At 41.0% G+C, this 18,962-nt stretch overlaps 1 protein-coding gene across 3 annotated transcripts in view; it reads right to left on the minus strand.

Annotated features, from left to right (window-relative positions):
- The window catches only part of si:dkey-72l14.3 (Glyco_hydro_56 domain-containing protein), a 137,003-nt gene that overhangs the window by 61,192 nt on the left and 56,849 nt on the right, over window positions 1–18,962 (minus strand). For all 3 annotated transcript variants that reach the window (XM_057819062.1, XM_057819053.1, XM_057819055.1), the window contains exon 3: window positions 9,727–9,975. In XM_057819062.1, the coding sequence (XP_057675045.1) occupies window positions 9,727–9,975 (249 nt within the window). The remainder of the gene's footprint in view (window positions 1–9,726; window positions 9,976–18,962) is intronic.

The following is an 18,962-nucleotide window of genomic DNA, read 5'->3' on the forward strand; positions in this document are numbered from 1 at the left end:
TTCAATAAAAGTCCATGGATTACCAAGGGCATACTAAAATCTATTAAGCACAAAAATAAATTATACAAAAGATATATAAACACACCTAATTATAATAACAAAAATGAATATATTAATTATAGAAATAAACTTACACACATTATCAGGAAAAGAAAAAGTAACCATTATGCAGAATTGATAAACGCATCACAGGGTGACTGTAAGAAATGTTGGCGAGTACTACACAAGGTCCTAAGCAAAAAAAACAAAAAACTCCTGTGCTCCCTGCCCATGATAATAATACATTTACAGCCGCCACAAATAACAGTCTTACTGACAAATTTAATGATTACTTTGTCTCTATTGGTAGTAATATATCTAGTAAAATCAGTCAGCCTCAAGATGCCTCTTTTTAGAGATTATTTATCAGGTAATTACCTGGGCTCCTTCTTCCTGAATCCAACTACCTATGATGAAGTCTATAAAATAATCATGAATATGAAGAATTCAAATTCAGCTGCAGCAGATGGACTCTCTAGCATCATTCTGAAAAGCATTTCCAACATTATCACTGCACCTCTTACCCACTGTATCAACTTATCACTACTCTCTGGAGTAGTGCCTCAAACAGCAAAAATTGCACGAATCACACCAATTTTTAAATCTGGAAATAAAAATGATCTGAGCAATTACCGACCAATATCTATTTTGCCTACCCTTTCCAAGGTATTGGAAAGAGTAGTCTACAACAAACTCAGTAACTACTTAGACAAGCTAGACATCATTGTACTATTGCAGTATGGATTCAGAAAGAAAAATAGTACATATATGACAGTACTTGACCTAACAGAAAAAAAATCCACGATACAATTTACAAAGGTGACTACGGAGTCGGCATTTTTCTGGACCTATCTAAAGCATTTGACACCATTAAAACCGATATATTAATTAAAAAACTACAACATTATGGGATTAGAGGCCTAGCGCTAGAATGGTTCAGTAGCTATCTATCTGGAAGACATCAGTATGTCAGGATCAATAATTCAGAATCATCATACAAACTCCTCAATCATGGAGTCCCCCAGGGCACCATCTTAGGGCCACTCATCTTCATCCTTTACATTAATGACTTTGTTAATTCGTCATCTGTTTTTTTTATAAAGTACTGTTTGCTGATGATACAAATGTATTCTTTTCCCATAAACATCCCTCTGCACTTGAGCAAATCATAAATAGTGAACTAAAGAAAATAGACACATGGTTCAAATGTAAAAAACTCTCCCTAAATATAAAAAAAAACAAATTACATTGTGTTTCACTCCTATAAAAAACAGTCCATCAAACAAATCTGTTTAAACATAAATGGAGAAACCACTGAAAGAGTCTGCTCTACAAAATTCCTGGGAGTCCATATTGATGAGTACCTTAACTTTAAAAAACATATTGATGAGCTCACAAATAAACTGTCGAATTATGCCGCTCTGTTTTTTAAATTGTGACATTATATCCCACTATCTGCACTTCTCACCCTGTATAAATCTTTATTTGAACCACATCTACAATATTGTAATATCATATGGTGCAACACATTTCAAACCTATCTAAAAAGCTTGAAACACTGCAGAAAAAAAGTCATACGTGCCATAACATGGTCCGGGTTAAATGCTCCAACTAAATTAATATTTCACCACCACCACCTTCTGAGGCTAAAAGAATTTAACTACTTTCAAAATGCTTGCATAATGTATCAGGTCATCCATAAACTAAACCATACATTAAGTGATCTCATCCCAATCAGTACTCCTCAGCACACATATACTTCCAGAAGAAAAAATCACATCACTGGAAAAAGCAGAAGTCTAAAGTCATTTAAAGTCATACATGCTTTGGCATTGTATGCAGAGGACCACAGATCTGGAATCAACTGGACGAAACACTGAAAATGTCACACTCCATCTCCATTTTTAAGAAAAAATTGAAAGCTCACCTCCTTGCAATGTATACTTAATATGCTGAGTCTTTGACTAACACTACTATGGTATCACATGTCAAATCCGATGTAATCAGAATGTTAAAATTTTCCATTGTCAACTGTATGTATGTGTATGGGTGTGTGTATGTGTGTGCTGTTTGACTGGGCCCCTACTAAAAGCTTTAAATAGCTTATTCGGAGTGTCCCCTTCATGCATCTGATCAGATGAACTGCTTGTACATATGACCATGTTCCTGTGTGTACCATGATATGATGTGTGAATAAACTAAACTAAACTAAACTAAACTAAACTAAACTAAACTAAACTAAACTATCATGACAGTAGGTAGACGTCTTACTTTGACATTTAAGTGTAGTATTTATCACTTCGTGTTCATTTTCTGCTGAAAGAATAAATGAATAGTGTTAGGGCTCCTTGATTACAGGCTGGAGACCAGACGGGGGGAAGCGACGACAGCTGCGAACCATTAACATCAGCCGACTACAAAAGCCTGATCGTCGTTGCCACTCGTCGCCAGACCAACTCTTTCGGCATTCCCGTCAGTCACCTCCAGCACTCAGGTATTTACCGACATATATACTCCCGGCTAATCTGACCTTTGTTCCGTCCCAGGATTCCTCGTGCCTGCTCCCTGACCTGTACCGTTGCCTGAGATCACAACTACGCTTACCAGCTAGCACCCAACGTGCACACGCGCTACTGTGACCATCTGCGCGCACCTGACAATAAAACTTGTGAATAATTACAGTCATCTCCCTTGTCTGCTTTGGGGTTCAATTCCCCAGCGCAACCTAACAAATAGGCATTTTGCTTAATATTTGAAAATTGTTTGTCAGATCCTAGATCAGGAATATGAGCGGCCAATTTTGAGCCTACGTTTCCAAAAAATTGTTGAATTTATTCACTATTTCGTTCATTTCATAAATCTCCCCGTTTTCATCTTAAAAAATAATTAGGATATATACACTTTGGCGGTCCATGTTTAATTAAACCATAGGCGTCAAACTCTGGCCCGCAATGTAATTATATTTGGCGCACGAAGCAATTTGAATTAAATATTAGAGCTGGCCCGCTGGTATTACATGGTGGCAGCACTGTAATGCCATATTCACCACTTATACTACAAATCCCATGATGCTTTGCTGTTGTTTTGGCACGTCAAAACAACGCGACAGAGGCAGACACACCCCCTCCTTTGTGTCAGTAGTGTCTATGGTAGCGGTCATGGATGTATTAAGAAGGTAGTGATCCGTCTTCGTGCACACTCTTTCGGCTAAAACCCCTGATGGATTCAGGGCAAAACTGTGACCACAGCTGTCACTGGGTTACCCTACCAAGAAATGGTGAAAAGAAAGGCAGAAAATAGAACTTTTTTGGACAGGTGGGAGACGGCTCAATTGCTCTACATGTTTGGTAGCACTTACTTATGTGAGCAACTTTTCTCCTCAATGAAGATGATGAAAATGTCTCACAGGACAAATCTGACTGACAAACACCTTTGTTCGATAATGAAGGTTTCCTCAGCTCAAACCCTGAGCTCCGACATTGATGAACTGGCGTCCAAGAAAAGATGCCAGGTGTCTGGCTTGGGCATATCACAGTAGATCAGTGTGTCGCAAAATGAGCAGTAAATACATTTTCTATACACTTTTTCTTGCTACTCCAAGGCCTGAATGGTTGATTTATTCGTAGTTATGTTTTTTTAATTTCAAATTTATTAGCCTGTGTAAGAAGCTAATTTTGACATTTATCTCAGAAGACTGCAAACAGAAAGGAGACATTCAATTTTCATCCAGATTTTAATATTCCATTAATGTTTTTTTCTTTTTAAATTATTATTACTACTATTGTTATTTTTAGTAGTATTATTAGCGACTCCATTTTGCACGCCTGTACTTTTAAGTTATATAAGCCTTGCTTGTTCAGTATTCATTGTTAAATCAAAACTTGTTTGGTTCCAAATTAAAAGGTTCATTTGTTCAACCTTGGCCCGCGGCTTTGTTTAATTTAAAAATTTTGGACCACTGTGAATTTGAGTTTGACACCCCTGAATGAAACTGTTCAGTATGTTCCAGGTTCCGTTCATGTTGGTTTTATTTTCATACAATTTTTTTTTTTTAAATACAACCATTTCCTACTTCTATAACATCAGTTATTTCTTTCTTATACTTTTTATATTATTGTTCGGCGTCTGTAATTTATTCAGATTATTTTTCATTTTACAAGCGTTAATTATTCCTTTTGTGAGCCAAGGGCTTTTTATGTATTTCTTCTTAAGACAGCATTCACTTAATGGACAATACTTATTTTACAAGGAAGTGAATATATCTTTAAAAAGTGTTATAAGCAGGGGTGCACATAATTTTTTGCCCAGGTTCTCAGAGGAGGACCTGGAGATGTGACTTGGTCCTCATTGAGCTTGAGAGCCGACTCGCCTGATGCGATAAATTTATGACAAGCTTTACTTAGAGCCAATTAACTTTAATTAATTATATTAACAATTGATGCTTGATTAACATCAACTGGCACAACAAAATTGCCATTACTTTGAAGTGAAATGTAAAGAAATAAGAAGCACCAATTCAAAATAAAGGGCATTATGCGGCTCCCACATTAACTCCAAGCCTTTTAAAAGTGGGATATCCTCCTCATAAGACCTCATTGAACGTGCATGTTTAGCTTTGTAAAATGCGAGCAAAAACACGTTTGTCAGTGCATGTCGCTGTTCGTTACCTTTATTCCACCACTTGTCCATAGGGCGAGTGGGGTCCTGTTTGACATCGATAGTTTGCTTAATTGCCACATGCTCTCTGTTTTTTTCGTGCTTTTCAAAGTTTGGATGGCTGAAATTCTTTGACCCTACATAAAATGCGCTGCTCTTATCGGCGACATTGGGATTCTCACAGCACATTTTGTAACGCATTTCCGTGCGAGCACCATTTGCTTCTAGCCATGGTACCTCTTGTAGCCACTTTTCAGCAAAAGTCCTTTTTTTCGGTAGCTCCGGTGACGTCTCTGTCGTCTGTCTTTTGACGGGGGTGGGGGAACACGGAAGTAATTTAGTGATGGCCAAATGAAGCCTCATGAAGCAATGAAGCTTTGCAGCCAATTGGTTTGCACATGTAGCAAAGCTTCATGGTGATTCATTTACCCTATGGCGCCATCAAGTGGTCTAGAAGCCCAAGAGGTCAACATTGTTAAGAATTCAATGGCTATTTGCTTAAGACAAAGATATGAATGTGCTTGTGTTAGTAATTCAGTATGTGAACAAAATACAACAAGTGCTAAGGGTAATTTGTTATTCATTTTTATTTAGAAATAATAGCGTTCCCACAGTGGCTGGCTTTAAACAGTTTCTTTTTTTTTTGTGGAAAATATTTCACCAGCTTTAGAAAATATTCTTTCACAATGCACAGATGAAGCTAGGGTGCAGAGAAATGTGAGTGCCAGTTTATATAAATTTGGGTAGGTATTCTTTTGTGCCTCCCAGTACACTAATGGATTGTTCATTCTGTTGATGTTTGGTTCAGATAGGTACACACACACACTCACATTTATATTAAAGTAGTTTTTCTCCCTTACCTTATTGAAAGCAATCAAATCAAAATGTTCCCATACAGGGGAGGATCGCTCTTTTCGCGCAGGTTCCATCGCAAGCAAAGGACAAGACTCGAAAAAAGATTGCACTGGTTGCACTGTTGCGCACAGATGTAACAAGTACAGGAGCCCGAAATCCACAAAATGTGAGATAACAGGCGATCGCCATTGCGTTTTGCAACCAATTTATACCGTAGTCTGTCCTGTTTTTGCAATGTGCACCAAACGTTGGATCACTTCCGAAGCACTCACGAGATTCAGCCAGCCGCCGGCGAGGCTTCCCACGTCATCATTTCCGGGTTTTGCCGAAATGAAGCGCGCCTCGCTACAAGCTTCGTGGAAACCCCCCTCCCATTACTCGACACAAGCTTCGGAACCTCGGCTCATTTCGTCCCATCACTAAAGTAATTACTCAGTGTGGCCTGCTCTTCAAAATTTTGAGAAGTTATTTTCTCGTGACCGCCGCAAATACAGTGGTCAGCCATCGGTACGCAAAAGCGTATGGAAGCACTACAATTGTGGCACTACTGTATGTAATTTTACTCTGGTATGGACAGTACTTACTTATATAGCGCATTTATCTGCATGGCTACCATGCCCAAAGCGCTTTACATTAGCACACATTTACCCGTTCACACACACATTCACACACACCAATGGGGCTGCTGCCATGCAAGCAGGTAGGTTTTGTAATTGTTGGGTATTAGCTCAAACTATACATTGTGTCCAGAAAATCATCAATGCCTTTTTGTTCCATGGTATTTAACAAATCAATGTTAAAATCACCACAAATAATGTTTTTTTTTTTTTTTTTTTTAATTATTATTATTATTATTCAGAGTGGAAAAAAATCCATCCGATATATAATGATATTCTTTTTTTTTTTTTTTTCATTTATAATCTCCACTGTCATCATCAATCATATCTTGCTTTATTTTAATGTCGTTCACGTCCGGTGTTCTTTTCATCAGCCAAACGAGGCGAGAATTGGATTTTTTTATTTAAAATTATAAAATGTTTCCTTTTCATTCTAAAACTCTCAGGCTACCAGAGAGGGCACACCTGAGTTTGCCAATTAATTGATCGAATGTCACCACACCACTGGTAAAAGGTCATACAAAAGTGAGATCTTAAAAATGATTTATCTTGGTATTGAAGGTAATAGTATTGTCTCCCATATTTGCTGTTTGACTCTATTACCCTAAAATACCCAATGTAAAATAAATAGCATTTCAATCATAGGTTAGGAAAAAACAGTAGAATATATCTAAAGTATAAGTGGAGTTGGAGTTATTGGAGTTATTGGAATTTGCAGCACCAAGACAACGGGCAGATAAGGATGCCCACTGACTACTGAAGCCCAACATGAGCGTCATGCAGCTGACTGAGCGAGACAACACACAAATTGACTTCTTCATGGATTTAAATGGAACACCAGGGATTAGGTATTCTCTAATTTGGGAAACTTCAAAAGCTTATCTAAGGGGACAAGTGATATCCTATGTTGCCACTGAAAATAAATTACAGACAAAAAGAGCCTCACAGTTAATGGATCGTATTAAAGAAATAGACCAATTACATGCAATAAGACCCTCAGATGACTTATATAAGGGAAGAATTCTGCTTTAAACAGAATTTGACTCAGTTACCAACAATAAGGCCACAGACCAGTATCTACGATCCTGTCTTACTTATTATTAATATGGCGATCTCGCTGGCAAGCTGTTATCTCATCAGGTAAAACAGGCTAAAACCAGCTAAACCTAGTGCAGGCTTCCTAACAGCAATTAAAAATTAACATGGGCAAATATTAACAGACCAAAAGGACATAAATGCAGAATTTAAATCCTTCTATGAGAAGCTTTGAAGCCTGAAGCTGAATTAAGGATATTACAGGATCTTACAGATATACTCAGGAGGTGGATAAAAACTCACTCGAATCTGATATCACACGGTCTGAAATTAGTGATGCCATGAGGAAAATGAAACCCAGCAAGGCCCCTGGCCGGGATGGATTTCCTATAAGCTTCTTTTAAAAAAATGTATAACAAAACTGGTTCCACCTCTGCTCAAGGTTTGTAAAGAGATTCTTGATTTAAAAAAAGTCAGACCGGCAACTATGATAAAAGCAACAATTTCACTCTTATCAATAAAGGAGACCCATTGCTCTGCGAATCATACCGTCCAATTAGTCTCCTAAACTGTGATTATAAAATAATATTAAACGTAGTCGCGAGTAGATTAGAAAAAGTATTATCAAAGCTAATACACCCTGATCAGATGGGATTTATGACTGAAAACGTCCCGTCTTGAATGTCATTTATCAGTGAAATGACGTTTCACTAGAGGTTGTGATTTCCCTGGATGCGCAAAAAGCATTTGAACGAGTTGAATACAACTTCCTATTCGCTAAAATTTGGATTTGGCCCAGTATTTCTGTCCTGGATCGTTATTTTATATGCAACACCGAAGGCATCAATACGAACAAACAAAACTCAACAGTTGAATTTCCAAGGCTTATGGCTAAAGACAATTTTAACTACCTACGTGTGGCGGTTACTTACAAAAATAAAAGCTTATTTGAGAAAAATTTCACTAAGGTGCTAAATAAGCAAAAAAGATGTAAAGAGATGGTCAAATCTGCCTCTATCCCTTGTGGGAAGGATTCATTCAGTAAAAATGTATATATTGTTTAAATTTCTTTATCTGTTTAAAATGATTCCAGTTTTTATTTCTCAAGCCTATTTTAAAGAATTGGATAAACACCTGTCAACATTCATCTGGACCAAAACTACACCTCGAATTAGGAGAGAGTTTCTGGAAAGAAAAAGAGAACATGGCGGCATTCCTTTCCCAAATTTTCTATACTACTACTGGGCTGTAAACATTCAAATGTTACTATTCTGGCTTGAAAATGGCTCAAAGCCTGATTCTCCTCCGTGGGTCTTATGGAAAAATATTCCTGCGAGCCAATCTTTCTACGACTACGTACCTGTGTAATGTTTGCCTATGTTTTAACACTAACTGCTGCTTCAATGTCAGTTTTTGGATATCGTTCATATCCAGTTTATTAATTGTTTGTATGTTGTTTTGTTATGATAAATAACCAATAAAAAGATATGACAATCCCTATTTTAAGATATATAAACGGGGTCGGTCTGAGGCATGAAACTATGGAGTTTTATTTTCTTATCAATCCCATCCAACAAAATGATGGTAATTCAGTAATCCTTTTTTTATTTCTCAAAAATAAACAGACATTGGAATAAAATTCTGTTTATTTTTGCTTGTAGAAATGTGGTCTTTATTTTTATCTGTTTAAAATAATGTAAGAACAATCACGACAAATGTTTACTATCGTATTGTTTTCACACTGCATCAAACCGTTTCGCCTTAAAAAGGTATCGTTTTTTTAATCGAATCATAACCTATGTATCTAGGTACATATAGAATCGGCTTCATGCCAGAGATTCCCAACCCTAGTTAAAACTAACGTGAACGCGCGAAGTTTGGTCATTTGGCCAGGTTGTCGGATTTGCGCCGGCTATTTGCTAGCACGTTCCGGCAGTTTGGCTGGCGTGATTACGGCAATCTGGCTAAAAGGTCAAATTCCAACAGTATTCTAAGTGAAAGATACAAATCTAAAATAAAAAAGTTTTTTTGGGGGGTGATAGACTGATGTCTATACATTTCAGTAGGCACGTGGATGTCTACTGTCCCCGCCAGGGCAGATAAACGAGTGTGTGTGTACACATTATACGCTACGCACGTTAGCATACTGATATTCATTTATTTGATTGATTATACAGATACAATTTTCTCTCACGCCCCCCCCCCCCACACACACACACACACACGCACACGTATGTGTGTGTGGGAGGACAAGCTCTGCTTCTGCCCTTCAAATTTCAACAAACTACAATAAACTTTCAATAAACTACAAAGTAACTAGTAATGTGGCAGAAAGAGAGAACCATGGAGGCTGTTTAGGAGGTATGTTTCTTTACTTCAAAGAAAGATTTTCGTGGTTGTAATGAATATAATAATCAACTGGGACGATAACCAACGTATAATATCATATATATCCCTGTAAAATCGTAAGCATGCAGGAAGAAAAAGTGAATGGACATATTTTTGATCCAAAAGCTTTACCCACCTGTAGCTTCTCCAGCGTGAGCAGAGGGTAGAGGGCAGAGCATTGCTTCCACAGCCACAAAAGCTCATCATTAAGGGCCATTTCAGCAGGGGGGCACTGGCCACTGTCATTTGCTATCTCAGGTTGGTCAGAATCACCATAGAAGCAGCTTGGGTATGGGGATATGCCCCATAATGCTTTAGGACGCAGCTGTTTGATCTCCCGCAGGGTTTCCATCATTACTGACTGGGCTGCTGCTTCAAAGTCCACCTGGCATAAAAGCATAGAAATATGTCAGATTTGCTCAATCTTTGTGTGTCATCTTCCAAATGACGTATTCCCCGTTATTGTACATAGTGACATTGCTACAACTATTTTTTGATGGGTGGGTGGGGGGTTAGGATATACAGTAGGTTAGGGGAAAAATCCTTAAACAAACCCCAATAAATGCTTAGTAACGGAAAGAAGAGGAAATGTACAGTGCCTTGCAAAAGTATTCGGCCCCCTTGAACCTTGTAACCTTTCGCCACATTTCAGGCTTCAAACATAAAGATATAAATTTTTAATTTTTTGTCAAGAATCAACAACAAGTGAGACACAATCGTGAAGTGGAACAAAATTTATTGGATAATTTAAACTTTTTTAACAAATAAAAAACTGAAAAGTGGGGCGTGCAATATTATTCGGCCCCCTTGCGTTAATACTTTGTAGTGCCACCTTTTGCTCCAATTACAGCTGCAAGTCGCTTGGGGTATGTTTCTATCAGTTTTGCACATCGAGAGACTGACATTCTTGCCCATTCTTCCTTGCAAAACAGCTCGAGCTCAGTGAGGTTGGATGGAGAGTGTTTGTGAACAGCAGTCTTCAGCTCTTTCCACAGATTCTCGATTGGATTCAGGTCTGGACTTTGACTTGGCCATTCTAACACCTGGATACATTTATTTTTGAACCACTCCATTGTAGATTTGGCTTTATGTTTTGGCTCATTGTCCTGTTGGAAGCTAAATCTCCGTCCCAGTCTCAGGTCTTGTGCAGATACCAACAGGTTTTCTTCCAGAATGTTCCTGTATTTGGCTGCATCCATCTTCCCGTCAATTTCCTGTCCCTGCTGAAGAAAAGCAGGCCCAAACCATGATGCTGCCACCACCATGTTTGACAGTAGGGATGGTTTGTTCAGGGTGATGAGCTGTGTCGCTTTTACGCCAAACATATCGTTTTGCATTGTGGCCAAAACGTTCAATTTTGGTTTCATCTGACCAGAGCACCTTCTTCCACATGTTTGGTGTGTCTCCCAGGTGGCTTGTGGCAAACTTTAAACGAGACTTTTTATGGATATCTTTGAGAAATGCCTTTCTTCTTGCCACTCTTCCATAAAGGCCAGATTTGTGCAGTGTACGACTGATTGTTGTCCTATGGACAGACTCTCCCACCTCAGCTGTAGATCTCTGCAGTTCATCCAGAGTGATCATGGGCCTCTTGGCTGCATCTCTGATCAGTTTTCTCCTTGTTTGAGAAGAAAGTTTGGAAGGACGGCCGGGTCTTGGTAGATTTGCAGTGGTCTGATGCTCCTTCCATTTCAATATGATGGCTTGCACAGTGCTCCTTGAGATGTTTAAAGCTTGGGAAATCTTTTTGTATCCAAATCCGGCTTTAAACTTCTCCACAACAGTACCTCGGACCTGCCTGGTGTGTTCCTTGGTTTTCATAATGCTCTCTGCACTTTAAACAGAACCCTGAGACTATCACAGAGCAGGTGCATTTATACGGAGACTTGATTACACACATTTGGATTCTATTTATCATCATCGGTCATTTAGGACAACATTGGATCATTCAGAGATCCTCACTGAACTTCTGGAGTGAGTTTGCTGCACTGAAAGTAAAGGGGCCGAATAATATTGCACGCCCCACTTTTCAGTTTTTTATTTGTTAAAAAAGTTTAAATTATCCAATAAATGTTGTTCCACTTCACGATTGTGTCCCACTTGTTGTTGATTCTTGACAAAAAAATTAAATTTCATATCTTAATGTTTGAAGCCTGAAATGTGGCGAAAGGTTGCAAGATTCAAGGGGGCCGAATACTTTTGCAAGGCACTGTAACTTGTCACTCTTTACCCCTGATGAACCACGACAGTAACCGTAAGTGTGACCGGCGCGCGTCTGTTGCCTGGCACGGCCAGACTGTTCTCCCTGTGTTTTTTAAACACTGAGAGTATAGTCTGGGACCCAGCCCATTAACGGCCTCTCGAGCAAGTACAAAATCAATCGACAAATCAGATTAGTTTATTTGCGTAACGTGTTCTTAACGAGCAACGTCACTCTTCCGCGTCGGAAGTCGTCTCCACAACAACACAGATGGCGAACGGGAGAGCCGAGAATATGTTCCAATCCACGATAAAATCAGTTTTAAATTACCAAAAACACATCGACACAAGTCATTGACAACAGTCTGTCTCGCGCTAGCCATGTTGAATAAACTCCGCTCTCCTTGTATGTTTACTTCCGCGCGCAAGTCCCTCGTCCCGCCCGTCGCTGATTGGTCCACTCTGCTGTCTGTTTGCTGTGGCTTGCTCCGCTCTGGAAATTTTATCCGCTTAATGGTGGCCAGACTCAATAGCTCGAACAGCGGTGAGTCTTGAGTACCAGGCTAGTGCGTCTGAGGATTAGGGAAATGTGGGCAGGGCAAATATCAAAAGCCAGGTGAACAGGGGTGCAGTAAAAGGAAGCAGATACTGTAGGTGCAAACTCAAAGTGTATTTATTGAACAAAAACTACTTCTAAAAATGTAAAAAGTGCAAACCAAAAGAAAGGTATCAAATCAACAGCTAGGCTAGGTTCATACCGCAGATCCTAATGCAGAAATCTGATTTTTTTTTGCGTGTTTTTCCGACTCGAGTGAGGAATTAACTTGACGGTCTGCACGGGACAGGTCGCATGTAAGTGGACCATTTCAAATAAGACCTGGGTCACTTTTGTATGTGGTTAAAATCCAATCTTGGCCACATTTTTCCAGAATGTGCCTGCGGTCTGTACTGTCAAGTCTCATTCATTTATTTTCCAAGCTGCTTCTTCTCATGACAAATTGGAATTCATGCAGCAATTACGTCATCAAAGAGCTAGAGATACAGGGAGCTGCTGAAGCGATGGAACTTTTAGCGTTAGGGCCTCGCTTGAACTCTGCTTTTAGGAAACAGACTGGCTTGAAAAAATAAAAAAATAAAATGGATTGGGGGGAGATAAGCCTGAGAATGCTTGGTTTTCTTTCTGTTTGCCAAATAAGTAATATTTCAATATTGCTTACATGGCCGAGAGTGTTTGTGTCATGCTCGCACAGTGCGTGCATGCATTCTATCAATCCATACAAACTTAGAATATAAGACTAAACAGGGATTGATTGATGTAGAACCAGAGTGTGTAGTCATTTGTTTTGATGCTTCTGAGCAAACGGGTAGGTTTGAACAGTAAGTGTCGGACTGCGAGTTACCCCGGAAAGCCACTCGGTACGTGTGCGTTGCGCTCTGCTCCGATGCAGACTGCCTGCGATGCCCACTGCATACGACTCTCATGCGTGCTATTAATGAGATTTAACAGCCGTCTTATGTTGTTTGTAGAGTTACGTCTTTAAAGGGCAACTGAAGACCTTTCTGGATTTTGGTGTAATTTTACGAATATAAACTTTGGACGAGTTCGTCAAAACAACCATGACATTATCAACACGTAATTGCAAGGATAATTTGCGTTTTTTTAGTTTTTTGCCCTCCGTTAATGGTCCCTTCGCAAACCCGGAAGTGTGACATAGATTCCCCGACGCAACAGAGAAGACTATCCACAGCTAGCATAGCAGCAACAACGATGTCAGTGATATCTCCACCAAAGGTAACCAAACAGGCTCGCTCTTTCGTGACACTACCGATGGAACAGGCTTCTAGGAAAGATGAACTACAATTAATCCCTACATGTTTGAACGAGTGAGGCATCAGATGACGGCGATTTACTTGACACAGCAGATGTCGTCAACACACCAATTGACAGCTCGACACTTCAAGAACGGGAGAGTGAGTGGTAAGCCTAAGTCCAGCATCGTGATTTTTTTTATTTGAGAGAATGCGATTACATGGTTGTATATTTTTCCATGCTCTCCACATAGCTAAAACTGGATAGTAGGTAATGGGACAGCTCCTACCGATCTAAATATGGTAAAGCTAGCCCAGATGTGGCTAAATGAATGATATGTTATCGATATTTCAAAATAAATGACAAAATGATTTTATTTTCCAGGTGTTGCTGTAAACCGTCAAGTAATTACCCTTCCAAGAGTATGCCTGTGTCATCAGGAGATCCCAGACGTGAGAGCCAAACTTGAGGAGGCTGAAGCACTGACAGGGGCATGAATTACATAAAAAAAAATAAAACCATAAATTGTAAACAACATTGACACATTTTGTTGACTGTTTATTGTATTCTATTGGTATATAATATACTGTAATTATATTACATTCTGAAAAAATATTCAAATGGCCAGAATAATAAATGATACCAGATTTATGTTGAATCAGCATCAGCTTTCGCTGTCAGATTGTGACACAACATATAAGCTAAGTTATGCCAAGCACACAATGGCACACATCAAAGAACATAAATTTAGGAAGCAACACAAAGTTAGGATAGCAACGGACTAGCGCAACATTGAAAAATGATAATGGCAGTGTGAAATATGTATTTACTCTTTTCTGTAGCATTAAGTGTTCTCTATACAAAGATAAAGCATTCATTCATTAAAATATGAAGGTAACTAGATTTTTCTTTTAAAAAATGTGTACTGTATATATGACTAGTTTATGATTTCATGACATCAAAATTTGCTACATTTATTTCTCCTAAGTCATCGTCATCTGATGTCGCAGACGGAAGAAAATCAGCATCTGGCAGGCCTCATAGGATCTCTTCAGTCGTCATCGCTGGACACCGCATCACTTGGGTCATCATATGACTCGACCCACTCGCTCTTGATTTTGGGAAACTGGGTGGCGACTGACTTGCAATACTTTTTTCATCGTGTTGAAGGTTTCTGCCGCTTAATTTTTTATGTTTGGCTTCCTGGAGAAAAAAAACAATCACAGCAGCATGAAAATATTGGATGAATCCTAATTTTAATTTAATAATAATTTCTTGGTGATCAAATAATAATGCACCAGTCAAAGCAGCATCTATTTGATGCTATTGTTCCCGCTTCAAATAGGCAGACCTCGATGTTGAAGTACAATAGTTATTGTTTTATTGAGATGTATTTGATAAATTAGGGCCTGGCAGGTGGATTGTTTTATACATAGGCTTTATATTTACCCTGTGACAGGCCAAAAAACAACGAGCCAAGGACCTATTTGGTGCTGGGGACATTTGAATTTACATAATACCTATTGATATTGTAATAAAATCACATGAGTAGACCTGTCAGCAAACCTATCTACTTATGACGGCAACAGCAGCAACAAAAAATGTTGCGCTTCAACAAACAGGCAGTAGGACTCCCCCTCGTTTATCAACAGAAGTGCATCAAATTTTAAAATCAGAAAGGTAAGGGTCTACTTACGTCTTTGTAAAACCAAGGTTGCATTTTTGTAGGTTTTCAAAGCTGTCGTGGCTGAAATGATGAAAACAATGAGCCGATTGGGGACCTGTATGCATGCTCACAAAAACGGTCCAAACCTTTGCAGGAGAAGTTTTTTTGTACTGCTCATAGAGTCTCGAGTCTTCCTATGAGCAATTCATCGCTACACATCGAGATGGCATGACGAATCCCGCGAGTAAAACCCAGAAAATGTTTGCAATATATGGCGAGGATAGCGTGGTGCTATATTTCCGTGTTCAGAGTGGTGGCGACACTGGCGAGGCTACCTGGAAGTTACGTCATCAGGTAGCTGTTGCCAGGGCGGCGTGTCCCTCGTTGCTATGGCCATAACTCAAAAACTATGCGGTCAATTATTATTATTATTTTTTAATGTGACTTTTTGAGACAGTGAATGATGCATTTAATACAATTCAACTGAATAAAACACTCAAGAGTGAAATCCGAAAAGCTCTTCAGTTGCCCTTTAAATAAGGACGGTCTGGTCATTACGAATTATAGTGGGAAGAATTTGTTCTAATCTAGCAGCTAAAGCCTATGCAATAATTTTAATATCTGTATTCATTAAGGATATTGGTCTATAGTTTGCTGGGTTAGGTCTTTCCCCGCTTTTGGCAGTGGTTTGATTACTGCAGTGTTCATATTGTCTCTAATTTGACCATTGGCGCTGATTTCTTGAACACTTCCATAGAAACGTGGTGCCAGCATATTCCAAAAGTATTTAAGATATGATGTCAAGAACCCATTGGGCCCGGTGCGCGACCTGTTGGCATGTCCTTGTGGGGTATATAGCAATTGTTTGCTTTCTACACGTTAAATAAATCCATTCCTCATACAATATATACACACCATTCATTCTGATCATGTAAGCGCTTACCAACAAAGAGGAAGTGAGGAGAGCCAAACAGGCATGGTGTTTTTGGGACCCTTAAATGTGAAAAGTTCACGCCTAATTTGGGAGTAGTTGCACTTGAGGGGAGGAGCTAATACTATAAAAAGATGCATTTCTGCAAGTAGATGGGAAAATGAGGTGGGTCCATCTATGGCCGAACAGAAAAGTAGTTTTTTTTTTGAGCATATTCCCATCTGTGCTTCTTGTTTTTTTGTTTTTTTTGATCTTGCTGTGGGACTCCATTCAGATTATCTGTAAATAGTATTTTTTATTTATTTTTTTAATGTAAACTTTTTGCTATATATATATATTTATATACAGTATATATATGTATAGACGTATCGAGACGTATCGGCAGCAGTTCAGAGCCACTGCATTCCAGTTGGTGAGAATCCCACCGAGACCTCCCACTGCTTGAAGGGGCTCTACCGAAGCTGGATTAGGCCTGAAGAGCATTTCAAGGAGGAGATCGGAGACGAGATCGTCACAAATCAGTTGGTTCGTGCTGTCCCAGCCCACATGAGGACCTGGGACATGGAGCATGAACTAACAGAGGGGCTAGCTGTTGCCAAGCTTGCTCTACACTACGTCAACGCGCGCTGAATACAACCAATGCGACCCAGCAGCACGCAAAAGCCAGTGAACGGGTCGATCCAGTACAGGCCTTGACTGAGAGAAGTAATCAAAGACCCGCCAGGTACCAACAGTTCAGGCCCAAATCCATATGGAACTGGCAAGAACTTTTTTTGCTTTTACTGTCAGCAACTGGGGCACAAAACTTCAGCGTGTCCAGTACGTAAGGCCAAATTTGCTGGTGCCTGCTATGTTCCCTGCCCCAAGGGTGTGTCAGGCCCAGGGCCAGGCAAGTGTCTGTCAATCAATTAGGATCAGCACCTGACGGGTGGAGCCACGGCAGCTGCCTGCAATCATCATCAACAGCCTACATAAGCCAGCCAGAGCTCCACCAGTCGCTGGATCGTCTCTTTCAGTTTACTGTTAGTGCCCTCTCGCGTTTTGCATCTCTCTGTGTGGACTCAACTGATCATCGACCTTTTTGCTTTGTTCCAGGATATTGCCTACGCCTCTCGTTATTGGTACCTTTGCCCGGAATCTTCACGCCAGACTCCACAGCCCTGTGAACTATAAACTGCTGCTACAATAAACTCATATCCTCATTATCTCTCGTGCCTGTTTTGAGGGTTCTCAGCCCACGTTCATAACAGCACGATCCAGCCACAATATGGACCCCGCAGGCACAGAGGACACACTCCAGCACCAACCAGCTCCGTTGGTGGACCAGCACAACCAGGCAATCCAATACCTCCTCACCCAGGTAGCTAATATCTCACAATCACTGCTTTCACTTCAAGCCAAGCTCACGTCCTTGCCACATGCACACCGACCTCCGTCACCTCAACGAGCAGCTGCCACGTTTGCAACACCGCTTGTGCAGCCCCTGCATGAACCCATGGTGCCGACGCCCGCTCCCTATGATGGCGACCTGGGTGCTTGCAGGGCGTTTCTGGTCCAATGCAGCCTCGTGTTTGAGCAGCAAAGCCTCACATATAGCAACGACCGAGCCAAGATCGCCTATCTTATTGGTTGTCTTCGTGGCAACGCCTCGTCGTGGGCGAGCGCCGAATGGGAAAGGGGCTCGTCGGCATGTTCCTCCTATGCCTGCTTCACGGAGGAGATGCGAAAGGTATTTGACCACCCCGTGCGCGGTAAGGAGGCCGCTAAGCATTTGATGTCGCTTCACCAAGGCACTCGCAGTGTGGCAGAATACTCCGTGGAATTCCGCACCCTCGCCGCCGAGAGCAGATTCAACGAGGAAGCCCTCCAAGAAGTGTTCGTCGGCGGCCTTAGTGAGTCTCTGAAGGATGAACTGGCCTCCCGTGACGAACCCAACTCTCTCGACGCGCTCGTTAGTCTGGCGATCAGGATAGATTGTCGACTCAGGGAGCGTAGACGGCAGCGGCGCGACCCCCCGCCTGCCATCCCCACGCATCCTTTGGAGAAGCCCGTCCCGTTGTCACCTCCTGCAGCGGTGGCCTCGGCCCCAGTAGGGGGGTCGGAGCCCATGCAACAGGGCCGTACCAGGCTCTCAGCAGTGGAACGCTCTCACCGGCTGCGCTCGAGTTTATGTTTTTATTGCAGTGATAGTAATCATCTCCTACAGACCTGCCCAGTCCGCCCAGGCTCGCCGATAGGAAGGGAGGCGTTGGTGAGCCATACTACGAACGCTTCCTCCCGTCGTCTTCTGCTACAGGCTTCCCTCAAGGTTACTGCGTTGGTCGATTGCGGGGCAGACGAGAGCTTCATAGACCGCTCCATCGTGTCGCGATTGGGCATCAAGACCCGCCAGCTGGATGCTCCTTTGAGAACCACCGCACTCAATGGACAGCTTTTGTGCCGGGTGGAACGTCAGACCGAGCCAATTAACCTCTGCCTATCCGGGAACCATCATGAGGTAACCACTTTTTATGTCTTTGATTGCCCACTTACACCATTAGTGCTGGGCCTCCCTTGGCTCCGTGAGCACAACCCCAGTATAGACTGGTCTCACCCCAAGTTGACAGCCTGGAGTCCTGCATGCCACACGAAGTGCCTCCAGTCCGCTCTTATTCCCAATACCCCGGCTCCAGTACCACCCACACCTGACCTCTCTGGCATTCCAGACTGTTACCATGACCTTGCGCACGTTTTCAGCAAGGACCGCGCCTTGGCCCTTCCTCCTCA

The sequence above is a fragment of the Corythoichthys intestinalis genome, chromosome 2, assembly GCF_030265065.1.
Source record: "Corythoichthys intestinalis isolate RoL2023-P3 chromosome 2, ASM3026506v1, whole genome shotgun sequence".
Taxonomy (NCBI): Eukaryota; Metazoa; Chordata; class Actinopteri; order Syngnathiformes; family Syngnathidae; genus Corythoichthys; species Corythoichthys intestinalis.